Below are 14,066 nucleotides of genomic sequence, written 5' to 3'. Positions count from 1 at the left end.
TAGGCTCCCAGTGTACATAAAAGAAAAGATACATTTGTCAAGATGAAGTGAAACATAATAAAATGTATTTGGGTTCCTAAATTTAAGCAAGGATCTGTGAATCAGTGAAAGTTGGACCATAAGAAAGGCTGAGCGGCAAAGATGTGAGGCCTTTGAGCTCTGGTGCTGGAGAAGAGTCCCCTGGACTGCAAGGGGATCGAACCAGTCAGTCCTAGAGAAGATCCACCCTGACTGGTCTTTAGAAGGCCAGATCCTGAAGATGAAACTCAAATACTCTGCCTACTGAATGAGAAGGAAGGACTCACTGGAGAAGAGTCTAATGCTTTGAAAGATTGAGGGCAACAATCTAATAAACAAACAAACAAACAAACAAAAGAAGAACGAGACGACAGAGAATGAGGTGGCTGGATGGAGCCACTGAAACAGTAGGTGTGAGCTTAAATGGATTCCAGAGGGTGGTAGAGAACAAGAAGTTCTGGGAGAACATTGTCCATGGGGTCGCAATGGGTCAGACATGACTTTGCAACTAACAATAAGTAGCTGTATTCCATGTTTCAGATTTCAGTAATCACGTGAGCATGTTAAAGGATTGTAAGAGAGCAAGGAATATCTCTTGTGAAGCATTTATATTACTCCCAGGAATATAGGCTCTGTACTCATTTGACTCCAGATTTGGTTAGGCAATTGAAGCCATGTATTTCCTTTCTCCTGCCTTTCAGTAGAAAAAAGACATGGGGTTTTCCCCTTGAAGCATTGGACTTATTTATCGATACAAGGAATAGCTTAGTGGTTTAGCATCCCTTTGCAAGCACTTTTTTTTTTTTGAGATGCACCAAATAAAAGTACTGAATGTCAAAGAGGCATGGGGAACTAGGGGAAAGCCATCTGTCATGTTCTTCTACAGGTTGCACGGATCAACTGATGTGGCATATCAAGTAACAGTGAGAACACCTCTGCTGGGTTTTAAATTGTTTCACAGGGTTTGAAGTGTGCAAATGACAGCTTATGGAAATAGCCTTTGAATTCCCAGAATATAACTACCAAGAAACTTCTAATATGAAGTGTAAAAGGGTTCAAAATAAAATTAAAAGTGCAAATAATAGTTTGTGTATTATTCTTTTAAGCAAATCTATGGTTATTATTGGTTGTAAGAGTCTTTCTCTTACTCTTGTTCGGGGCTGGATGTTTTTTTCTAGAAAATTTGTCCAGATCTAAATATACTGCTCAAAAAAATAAAGGGAACACTTAAACAACAGAATATAACTCCAAGTAAATCAAACCTCTGTGAAATCAAACTGTCCACTTAGGAAGTAACACTGATTGTCAATCGATTTCATTTTGTTGTCAGCACATTCAACTTTGTACAGAACAAAGTATTCAATGAGAATATTTCATTCATTCAGATCTAGGGTGTGTTATTTGAGTGTTCCCTTTATTTTTTTTTAGCAGTGTAGTTGTGGCTGTTAAATTGATACACGATTTGCAGAGAATATTTTTTCTTAGGTCTTATGCATATTGTGCTGTTTGAAGATTATCTGCTTCCTATGGAAAGTATCCATGTTGGTCTAGTTATTTCACAGTGTTATAAATCAGGTATGCAAGTCATGTATCAAAGTCATTAAATCCAACTAAAAATAGAGCATCCAACAATTGAACAAATGGAGCTGGGGGGCAGGGGGCTTAAAGACACATAATTGTGTACCACTTGATGGAGAATGCAGTGGCTTCAAAGGAAAAGCAGAGCAGTCAACATTGCTGTGCTTCAACATGAATTAGCAAAAAAAAAAAAAACCACCCCAGAAATAAGCACATCTCAAGGACAAGTTAATAGAAAAGACAATAACAAAGCTCTATTAAGCCAAAGAAAGAGATGACAGCAAGCGATCAAGGAAAACAACTGCCAAAGAGCTCCTGCACAAAATGAAAGCTGCAAAAATCGAATACAGCTCTAACTAGCTGTCCCAAATGTCACCTGAATATTCCAAATGTATAAATGACCAAGCAATGTTTGGATTAGAAGTATCGCTGCCAGTCTAGTATTATGGAGAAGATATTCTTTTCTTGTTTGGAGCTTATTACATTCCAAAACATGAAACCTGGGTTTGGATGGGCCAAACATCATATCTCCATACACTTCAGATACCAAATCGACATACAATATATGAAATTGGAATAAAAAGGAGGTTGTGGGAAGGGCTCCAATAGAATTTCATTTTCAGACTTTCAGGTGTTTCTAGCAGGTCTACCAGATTCTGTAGCAGCTTTGTTCCTTATGCCATCCGTCTGTTAAACTTGCAAGATTTGGGCAGGGGGGTGCATCCAAACCAGACTGTGCTGTTTCTCTGTGTCATATAATATATGTGGGTATGTGCTTTGTTCATTCATTCATTTATACTTCTGACATGTTTATGTAGTGTATACTGGAGGTGGTGACCCTTTGAGAGCTATATGCAACGAAATTTCATTTTAATGTATGCCAATTAGTGCACATTTGAAGTGACAATAAAATTATTAGATGTCTATTCAACGTCTCAAAGTCTATAATATGTATTTATTGAATTTCTTTGTGCCCATTCTGTAACTCTGGACAGTTTTAGCAGGTGCTTTGTGTGTGCAGCACAATTAGGGGAAAAGTGAAGTAACAATACCTTCCTCTATAGACATAATATATGGGCCACTTCAAAAGTAAACCAAATCTTCTCAACCACAAGAAGATTGCATGATGCAAGAAGCCCTGTTAAGGTTGCACTCTCATTCCAAAGACACGTAATAATGGATTTATGCTATAGGAAAACAGATTCTAATTGCATGTTTCTTTTTTTAAAAAAAAATTAAATGCAAGTAGTCTTCTCTTAACAATAATAATTGCAAATGGAATTTCTATTGCTAAGTAATGAGGTCATAAAATGTGAGGTCAAGTGACTGCCTTGCTTAGTGTATAATTCTTCACAGAGCTTTACATCCCTCTTTAAGCGGTTTATAGAATCAGCATATTTCCCCCAACAATCTGGGTCTTCATTTTACTGACCTCGGAAGGATGGAAGGTTGAGTCAATCTTGAGATGGCCAGAATCGAACTGCTGGCAGAATTAGCCTGCAATACTGCATTCTAACCACTGAGCCAAATTGACAAGGAAAGGTCACAAATGGCATGACCACAGGATGCTGCAACCATTGTAAATGCAAGCTGATTCCCAAAGCACCCAGATGACAATGATGTGACTACAGGCCTTCTGGGATGGCTGGAATTTTGGGGACCGGTCATAAGTACCACTTGTTTGTTTTAATTTTCACTTAAATGAGAAGTCATTAACCAAGAGCAGTTTGATGATAGAAACAGTTTCACAGAAAGGTGGTGGGCAAGTTTTCATTCCATGGTTTCAAGAGAAGACCAGACAGACATTTATCTGGGATAATTTAATCTGGGTTACAATACTGAGCAGGTTTATTGGCCTAACAGGCTTTTCTAACTCTAGAATTCTATTATTCTAATAAATGAATAATGTCATGGAGCTAACAGTAATGGAAAGTCAAATCAAAATAAAACATGACATCAATATTACTCTGATACATAGAGTGATTTTCTAAGAACTGGGATATAAAATGAAAGATTATATTTCTATATATATATATACAGTGTTCCCTTGCTTTTCGCGGGGGATGCGTTCCGAGACCGCCCGCAAAAGTCAAATTTCCGCGAAGTAGAGATGCAGAAGTAAATACACTATTTTTGGCTATGAACAGTATCACAAGCCTTCCCTTAACACTTTAAACCCCTAAAGTGCAATTTCCCATTCCCTTAGCAACCATTTAGATCATTACTCACCATTTTATTTATTAAAGTTTATTTAAAAAAATATTTATTAAAATCAGATGAAAGTTTGGCAATGACATATGTCATCGGGTGGGAAAAACTGTGGTACAGTATAGAGAAAAAACCTGCAAAGTATTTTTTAATTAATATTTTTGAAAAAACGTGATATAGACTTTTCGCGAAGTTCGAACCCGTGAAAATCGAGGGAACGCTGTACACCATTTTTGGCTATAAACAGTATCACAAGCCATCCTTTAACACTTTAAACCTAAATTACCCTAAATTACCATTTCCCATTCCCTTAACAACCATTTACTCACCATTATTACTGGTACTTGCCATTGAACAAGACACTTAGTGATTCTGATATTTAAAAACATAATTATTTATTAACAATAATTAATTTTTTTGTTATTTATTTGCAAAAAGTATTAGTTTGGCGATGATGTATGACGTCATCTGGTGGGGAAAACCGTGAAGGTTTTTTAAATTAATATTTTTAGAAAAAACGTGGTACACGCTATTCACGAAGTTCGAACCCGTGAAAATCGAGAGAACACTGTATATGTTTCTTCATTAAATGTAGAATAATATAGTGAAAAATAAGAGGCAAAAGTATAAAGCAGATTTTCATTAAAAAAAAAACAATAATCCATAAAATGAATACCTTTTGACAGATTCAGGAAAATCCAACCTGCGTGGAATTTTATGGGAAGCCACCAAAATATCAGCCAAGGCTTTGCCAATTGTCTGCAGTTCTTTCAGTGTCACCCAGCTGAGCAAGGTAGACAGTTCATAATCCTGCTCTTGAATACGGCGGTCTTGTTCTTGAATTTCTGTCTTTAGCTGTTGATCTTTAGCTTCCAGAACAACCAGCTTTGCTCTTAGAACTTCAATTTCTTTCTGCACGGAGATGGAATATACATATTCCAACATATATTCCAAAGCATCAGAAGGCAAGACAAGAAATAACCAATTGAAACTAATCAAGGAGAAAAGCAACCTAGGAGAAGCTTGTTTAACAGGGAGGACAATTAATCAGTGGGACAACTTGCCTTGTAGGTGTTCCATCACTGGAGATTTTTAAGAAAAGACTGGATAAGGTCTTCTATTTGAACAGGAGGTTGAACTAGAAGACCTCCAAGGTCCCTTCCAGCTCCAGTCTGATTTATTGTATGTCTTTATAAAAGAAAAAAAAAACCTTCTCAATGAATAATACAAAATATGTAAGAGAAATTCAAATATACTTGAGTTATATTGTTGCCCTGTATGACTGGAAAGCATTTATAGATCAAGCCAATCAATCAAATCAGCGCTCTTCCCCTAATGGGCAATATGTTCTGAGACAAAAATCCCATAATCAAATCATGGCTTTTAAATGTCCAAATTCATCATTAAGCTAAGGTATTCATAAATGATTCAACGTGGCTTCAAAAGATCAAAGTTTAACATCTTTTGCTTATTGGTTTAACCTTGTTGGGTATGATTAATGTATGCAAAATCCACTAATTTTTATAAGAGTGGCCTAGGACTGAATAACAGAATTATAGAATAGAATAATGAAGTAACAAAATTGGAAGGAACCTTGGAAGTCTAGAAGTCCAACCCCCTGTACCATTTCAGACAATTGGTTGTCCAATCTTTTCATTAAAAACCTTCAGGCTGCATCTTATTTATTTTATAAATTACAAAATAAAGGCACGAATTATAAAAAACAAGAGGCAGTTACAGTAATCCCTCATTTTTCGTGGAGGATGCGTTCCAAGACCACCCGTGAAAAACGGATTTCCGTGAAGTAGAGGAAAGTTTTTTTGTGTATTTAACGAGTATTTGGACTTTTAAAACCCACCTTTTGCGTTAAACAGTCATTCTATAATGTTTCTCAGCTGAACTACATGTGATATCCTACCAGTTTCTTTAATAGAGTACAGTAGTACTGTAGAAGAATTTTATGAATTTTTAATGGATTTAAAATTTTCAATGGATTTAAGCCCTCTTTGAAAACCCATGAAGTAGTGAATCCGCAAAAGATGAACCGCGAAGTAGTGAGGGATTACTGTACTTTGAAAAGGCATATTGTTGATGTCAAGCTAAAACTGAAAAATTAATTTAACTTTGCAGTTGTATTCAGTATCTCAGGATGAACCCCTTTTCTTCTTGATTCAATGAATTGGCTGAATAAATTCAATTTATATTTACTGTATGCAACCTCAGATATTCATTTATTCCCCTGTCTGAAAGATTTAGTGGGAAAAGAACAGACTAAGTAATGCTTTGACCTCTGTCACGAAGATAAAAGAGGCCATCGGGACAGCATTAGGTCTACTATTTTGAGTATAAAATCAAGTTTGTAACCCAACCACAATCATTCTTTGTGCTATCAATCTAGGAATTGTGTCAGAAATTCAATAGACTTCAGATGGAAAATACATCTATAAACTCTTATTTTCATAAAATGAGGTTTTAACCTATGCTACAGTTGAGCATCTGATAAAAATTAAGTGATGATAATCAGTGTTAATGTCAGAAAAGGAAGAAAATGTAGGACTCATGATGATACCCTGATATTTGAGGGGTCCTTGGTGCTCTCTGAGCTTGGCTGTTTTCTTCCCCAAATGAGATTACATCACAAGTGCTAGTAGGGAATGTAGGGTTTTTTTCTCTATTTACATTCTAGTGGCTTCCCATATAAATCGAGAATAAACCCCACTCCCATTAGTACTGATGATCTTACCTAGTTTGAAAAATGAAACATCTGCAGGGAAGAAAAACTCAGAGAATATCAAGGATCCTTCATTTCAACCCTGAGCTACAAATATTTCCCTTTTTTTGTACAGTGAAGTTTGTTTGTTTGTTTGTTTGTGGTTTCTTCTTTTTCAAAAAAAACAGAAATCCTAAAATGCCATCTGGATTTATATATGTTCATTTTTTAAAATATGCTCAGTTTATATTTTGAGTCAATTCTTCTAGCTTATATGTACTGTTAATAAACGTTAAAAATACTGCCTATTTTCCAGAAAAACAGAATAGTTAACATTGCAGTAGAAACTGTGCCAGTGGTAACAATACGATTTTGGTAATATTTTTCCAGTAATGTTCAAGTAATTAATGAATAACAAACACATTAATCAAATTTAATAAGAAGGGCTGAGCAATATTCCATCCCTTCCCCTTCCCTTATATAGCTTTTTTATATTTCAGAATTTTAATGGTGGAGCTGCTCAGAGTCACCATCAATGAGTTGTGTGGCCATATAAATGAGATTAATAAATAAGTAAGCAAGCAAATAAATAAATCCCGATTACCATATTGACTGCATGATTCTATCTTTCAAGCTACTAGGGCAGTGGTTCTCAACCTTTCTAATACCGCAACCCCTTAATACAGTTCCTTATGTTGTGGTGACTCCCAACCATAAGTCTAGTGCCAATTCTCCCAACAGAGCTTTAAGCTGATTGGCAGGAAGGTCAGAGGGACATCCCCATTGTAAAAGCCTGATTGGTTGGATTGTAAAAATATGTTCCAAACCGCCAGAATAGAAGATTTAGTTCCTAACACCATTGGGAAATTTGTCTTTTCCCATCGTCTTAGGCGACACCTGTGAAATGAACGTTCGACCCCCAAAGGGGTTCCCCAGGTTGAGAACCACTGTATTAGAGAGACTTTTAAAAAGAAAAATAGAGAAAGATTAATAAATACATTTGAAAAATAATACTGTAAGATAAAAACATGTTTGTTAAACTGAACCTTGAACATCCACACATTTTTCAAAATATTTGTATAATTCTTAAGTTTCTAACTTCCCTTATTTTTTTTTCAAGTAATAGGTAGGTTTACTCAAGATTTTGGTCATATAACAACAAATATGTGTTAAGGAGTGTATTTGTTTATCTCTGCGTGCAATCTCCATAATACTATCCCACAAAGTGCATCATATTCTGCTTACCTGTATCCACATCTTCTCCCCAAACAGCTGATCCCGTTTTGTACCTGGAATCTGAATCTTTTCATGGTAAGGAAGGCTTAATATCTTCTGGTCATTTTTTTCAAGGAGAAGGTTCCTTTCCCTGTTACAGCATTCATAAATATTAATGAACATACATAATGGTGTTGTTGCAATTTCCCCCAATCTGGTGACTTCAAAATGTATTGGACTATAGTAATGAGAAACTCAGCATATAGACCAATATATCTGTAGAATGCCAGGATGGGGTTAGAAAGGCTAAATAAACAATTATTTCTTAAAGATTTAGCTGCAAAAAGACTTAACAGAGAAAACTCTCTGTCCACACAATGATACTTCATTTATTGAATACATAAAATCAGATCAAGGTATATATATAGCCCTTCATGGCATTGGACCAGAATATCTCCGAGACCGCCTCCTGCCGCACGAATCCCAGCGACCGATTAGGTCCCACAGAGTGGGCCTTCTCCAGGTCCCGTCAACTAAACAATGTCGGTTGGCGGGTCCCAGGGGAAGAGCCTTCTCTGTGGCGGCACCGGCTCTCTGGAACCAACTCCCCCCGGAGATTAGAACTGCCCCTACTCTTCCTGCCTTCCGTAAACTCCTTAAAACCCACCTTTGCCGTCAGGCATGGGGGAATTGAAACATCTCCCCCTGGGCATGTTTAATTTATACATGGTATGCTTGTGTGTGTGTCTGTTAGTATATGGGTTTTTTTTTAAATCTTTAAATATTTTAATTAATTGGATTATTTATGATTTGTTGCACTTGTTGTGAGCCGCCCCGAGTCTTCGGAGAGGGGCGGCATACAAATCCAAATAATAAATAAATACATATATATTTTATAGTACTTCAGCAAACGGATGTTGTAAATTGCTTTAGGAGTTGGACAAAAGGTGTCATTCCCCTTTATTAAGAGATTTGCTTATATTTTAAGGAAGAATGGAGAAAGAAAGAAAAATGAATTAAAAATGTGGACAGAATTAGGAAAAAATTGGGCGTGGCATGGGACTTCACCTCCGCAGACTTGTTTTATAAGGGAACTGTACATTTCTATTGTTTTTTAAATACTTACTTGATCTACTTGATCACCTTCTGAGAGAGATACCAGATCAAGAAACTGACTCCATAGGAAGACTAGAATTATTGACATAGTCTGGTAGCAAACCCTAAAAGGTAAAATAATTTACTTTTCATCCCTTTTATAACCTGCTGGGTCAAGGGCGGCTTCCTGGAGCACTCCAAAGGTCCCATTTTGTTCAAAAGTGGTTGTTGTGGGGGGACCACTTGCACCCCACCCATGCCCAATTTTTGCTAGTAGAGGCACCATGGGCCAGTCCTTTAATACATACGTGCACCAGCGTGCCTTCCATCCCCTGTCCTACTGTTTCTCTTTTACTAGTATCACGTATATAAATATTGTTATATTTCTATATACCACCAATATGTACTTGACAAAACAAATAAAAAATAAATTAAAAATATATATTTCTAAACCGGCCCCGTGGGTCTTGAGTTTGACATCCCTGATCTGCAACTGGGGGGGGGGGAGAGAACATATCTTTCTGATTGATAATCTTAATCAGAAAAGTATACCATTCCAAGTGACAAGGAGTGAGATTAAATGGTATCTTTATCATACCATTTTCTTTGTCAAAAAATAAGCCAATTACCAGGCAAATGAATAAATGCAACCTATTCCCTTACTGACTCCCCAAATCAATATAACAATTAATATGTCAATTTAGAATGCTTAACCTTGTCTATTTATCCACCTATCATTTAGCAATAACTTATGGCTTCTTAAATCATGGCACAACGGCATGCTGTATGTGCCAATGGTTTGTTCTGCAGAAAAAAGTAAAAGCCTTTAATTAATAATATACAGAGTTTTATGAAATAGCTTTAAACATGTTTAATCAATTTTGTGATATTTCTGTGTAAATGATTGATGTCCTAGTTACACACTAAGATACAGTTGCCTTTTTTAATTGAGGAAAATTCATCATGCCAATAAATCTTTTCTCAACTGTTCTGTCTGGGTGCCTCCAGACTTCAACACCAACTAGAAAAAGCATCCAGACACGCTGGTAAAAGCAAAAGCACTTTATAGTTTGAAAAATAAACACAGAGAAAAACCTGTTCGTCCCAACAGGAAGGCTATGAGGCTTCACAGCAAAGTCCTGACGGCCAGACAATACAGCATACTTCTTGCTGGCACACACACCACTGTAGAGAATAAGCCCCCACGCCTTTTTCCCCAAGGTTTCAGCCTTCAAGGCCACAAGCCAGAATCAGAGACGCCAAATATCACAGCCAGGTCCCAGGACTCCCAAAGATAATACTCCACAATACAGGAAGGGTGGGTCTGCCTTTTCAGCCTTTCTGGGGAGAACCACACCCAAACCCAGCTGTTACCTATTTAGGACTGGAAGTACCTGGCTAATTGTCCCCTTCGTTGTGCTGCTCTTCTCTGCCTGTGATCGATGATGGCTTGAGCATTTTCACCTAAGGACTCCAGGCTGCTTGCTGGGGAGAGCTCCACCCCGGGGGACTCTGGCTGTTCTCCCTCTCCCTCGGCCTGATATTCCTCCTCCCCTTCGGCCTGGGCCTCCTCCTCCTCCTGTTCCTCATCCTCCCCCTCTGAGCAGGGAGCCGGCAGAGGTTCAGCCGTTCCCTGAGAAGCCTCAGACGGAATCACAACATCAACTAGACTCTTAATTTTGTTGTGCCATCAGATAAATAATCTAATCATTCTTTATAAACTGTTTGGTAGCATGATTACATTTTCTATTCTCACCCATTTGGCAAAATATTTCTTCTACTTTCACCTATTTGGCAAGAAATTCCACTCATGCTGTATATCCATGTTTTTGAATAAACTATTCTAAAAACCAATACACAAAGACCTAAAAAGAAAAAAAATCACTCCAAATACAATTCATAATTAATCACACGATTCAACCTTTCTGCCAACAGTTAGATACATCCTGTAGTCTTTCAGGCAGAACAAGTACATTTGGAGATCAGGACAGAAAGCCACAATCTCTCTTGTCTGGTGCACACAAATATCTTACACATATTTGTCCCACTCCAATGTTCTTAATATTCAAGAAAGCCCTAATTATTTTCATATCAATAAGTAACAAAACATTGATGGGTAGTCAACAAAGTTTAAAAGCACAGACATAAAAACTCAGAGGCAGAGTCACAAGTTTCAGATATTTTCCCAGTGACCAAATACAGGGAGTCCTTGACTAACACAAGTTTGTTTAGTGACTGTTCAAAGTTACAGTGGCACTGAAAAAAGTGATTTGTGGCCATTTTTCAGAGTTGTGACCTTTGCAAGTATCCCCATGATCGTGTGATCAAAATTTAGATGCTTGGCAACTGGTTCATATTTATGATCGTTGCTGTATCCCAAGATCATGTGATCACCTTTTGCGGACTTCTGGCAAGCGAAATCAATGTGGAATCCAGATGCACCTAGCAACCATGTTACTAATTTAAGAACTGCAATGATTCATTTAACATCTGAGACAAGAAAGGTTGTAAAATGGGGCAAATTTTACTTACCAAACTTCTTAGTTAACTATAGAAATTTTGGGTGTGATTGTGGTGATAAGTCAAGGGCTACCTGCATTTCATGGTCATGACAACAAGCATTTAATTATTTTTTTCTTAGGGAAAGACATAGATAATTCCAGTTCTCATATTTTTCTTCTAATGTTTTTGCCAATAAAACAAATAATAATTATCCAAGAAAAGGTCTATGACTAGACTTTTTAATATGCTTGCTCAGCACAAACTAGCAAGGCACCATTATCTCTTCATCAGAATTGCCCAGATTTTCCGGGAATATTTGAAAGTTTTTCAAAGAGTAAATTGGGCTGCAATACAGGCATATGATTTCCAGAGTTCTTTTTTTTTTAAAAAAAATATCCATTTTGCAGTTAAGTGGCCTTTTATTTCTCCAGTATTTACTCCAATGAGTTTCAACATTCAATTTTAGGTTTGGACATTACTTCAGAAATTTGTATAGAAACTAATCAGTTGGAAAAAGTCTTCAGTTTAAGGTTTCCTGATGTCAGTTCCTTACTTGCCAATAGCCTACCAGACAGTAAATCCAGCAGAAGGATTTGGACACAATGAAAAATGTGTGGATGTTTGCTATTTTCAGCACAACTATTAATTTTTCGGAGAGAGAGAAGGGGAAAGCTAAATCAGTCATAATAGACTGCTGTGTTATCATTTCTGGCACAGGTGGTTAAGGAGAAGTACAATAAAAAATAAATTTGGGGTTTTGCTATGGATACTAATCTAAAAATTACTCTAAAAGCTGTTTTCCACAAGTGACAGGAATGCAATTCTTAGATTTGCCAGATGGTAATTATGGAAGCTATAGCCTTAACAAAACTGTTTAGCAATTGATTGAAGAAGACAGCTCTTCGGATTAAATTCTGTAACTATTTATACATCGGTAAATTAGTAAAAATACAATACAATGGTACGCTCTATTGTGCAAGTCAATTTCAAATCTCTAGGACTTGCACGTATATTTCAATAAAGATTGCCAGTAAACTTTTTCCTACTAGTCTGTGTTCCCAAACAGTTCTCATCATCAAATACTTAGCATTTACACTAAAACATGTACACTGTTCAAACCAGATCGCCTCCATTGACACTCAAAAAAATGAGTCAAAATTAATCTTCTATGATAGTAAGGAAATTTAAGGTGAATGCTGTACTTTGCTTTGAAGCAATGTATGGCAAAAGCAAGGTCTTATTTCCCAGCTCACATTCTCATATACACACTGCACTCACAGAATAATAGGGTTGGAAGGGACCTTGGAGGTCTTTTAGTCCAACCCCTGCTCATGTAGGAAACCCTGCCATTTCAGACCAATGGTTGTCCAATCTCTTCTTAAAACTTCCAGTGCTGAGGCAAGTCATTTCACTGATTAATTGCTCTGTCAGGAAATTTCTCCTTAGTTCTAAGTTGCTTCTCTCCTTGATTAGTTTCCAACCATTGTTTCTTGTCCTTCCTTCAGATGCTTTGGGGAATAGGCAGACTCCCTCTTCTTTATGGCAACCCCTGAGATATTGGAACACTGCTATCATGTCTCCTCTAGCCCTTCTTTTCATTAAACTATACCCAATTTCAGCAGCTGTTCTTTATATGATTTAGCCTCCAGCCCCTAATCATCTTTGTTGCTCTTCTCTGCACTCTTTCTTGTATCTCAACATCATTTTTACATCATGGCAGCCAAAATTGGATACAGTATTCCAAGGCATTATAAAGTGGTATTAATAGGAACACTAAATTTATTGGCACATAAGTACAGAACAGCAAACACAATATTACAGTGACCTGCTATAACCTCTCCCAATTCCTAATAGGTCACTAAGTATGGGCCGTGCATAAGTGCACCAGCCTGCCTTCTGCACCCTGTCCTAATGTTTCTCTTTTACTAGCATCATGTATATAAATATTATTATATCTTTGTATACCACCAATACGTACTTGACAAAACAAACAAACAAATAAATATTTTTAACCATTACACAGACTTAAATTCCTGAGTTCATAAATTCCAACATAATTGTGTGGAAAGGTTTCAGGTTCTTGCACACTTACTTATTAACTCCCTCATACAATGTCATATGAACGTAGACTCTGAATTTGTCCAAGAAGCTGCTAATGGAAGGAAGCTGTGAAGGAAGTTGAAAATTCAGCAGGCTTTTCTCTTTATGCAGCACCTCAAGTCTTCTTCTAAATTTATCAGCTAGGAAAACAAGGGACAACTGAATCATCAAATATTATACGGTATGATAAAATTTGTCTGAAATCAAATGATAAAGTGATATTAGATATGCAGAAAACATTTACTTGTGCATTTAAACTCATTTTATCTTTTTAAATGGATACAATTTTTAAAAACAGAGCTGAAAGTTCTGTTGACAGAAAATTTTTCCAAACACAGAAAATTTTTCCAAACACAGAAAAATTCACCCAAAATTCCCAAAAAGAGACGGCCGTGCCCATGGATCAGCATCAACTGAACCGGATCCATGATACCATTGTCACATTACCAGCAGGTTCCTAATGGTTCCAGCGATCTGGTCCCAACCAGGAAAACCCACCCCTGCTACTTCTGCTGATCACTAGCTGCCTGAAATTTGTCAGTTCAAATCTCACCAGGCTCAAGGTTGACTCAGCCTTCCATCATTCCAAGGTGGGTAAAATGAGAGCCCAGATTGTTGGGGGCGATATGCTGACTCTGTA

The 14,066-nt window shown here is 37.0% G+C and overlaps 1 protein-coding gene across 1 annotated transcript in view; it reads right to left on the bottom strand.

The window, feature by feature from the left end:
* The window catches only part of DISC1 (DISC1 scaffold protein), a 206,358-nt gene that overhangs the window by 143,617 nt on the left and 48,675 nt on the right, over positions 1-14,066 (bottom strand). Inside the window, exons 4-6 of the mRNA XM_070733963.1 lie at positions 13,419-13,566; positions 7,760-7,880; positions 4,481-4,716 (exon numbers count right to left, since the gene is read on the bottom strand). Of these exons, the coding sequence (XP_070590064.1) occupies positions 4,481-4,716; positions 7,760-7,880; positions 13,419-13,566 (505 nt within the window). The remainder of the gene's footprint in view (positions 1-4,480; positions 4,717-7,759; positions 7,881-13,418; positions 13,567-14,066) is intronic.

Source organism: Erythrolamprus reginae, chromosome 1, assembly GCF_031021105.1.
Source record: "Erythrolamprus reginae isolate rEryReg1 chromosome 1, rEryReg1.hap1, whole genome shotgun sequence".
Classification (NCBI taxonomy): Eukaryota; Metazoa; Chordata; class Lepidosauria; order Squamata; family Dipsadidae; genus Erythrolamprus; species Erythrolamprus reginae.
Note: the sequence above shows the minus strand (reverse complement) of the source record. Positions and strands in the feature narration are given on the sequence as shown.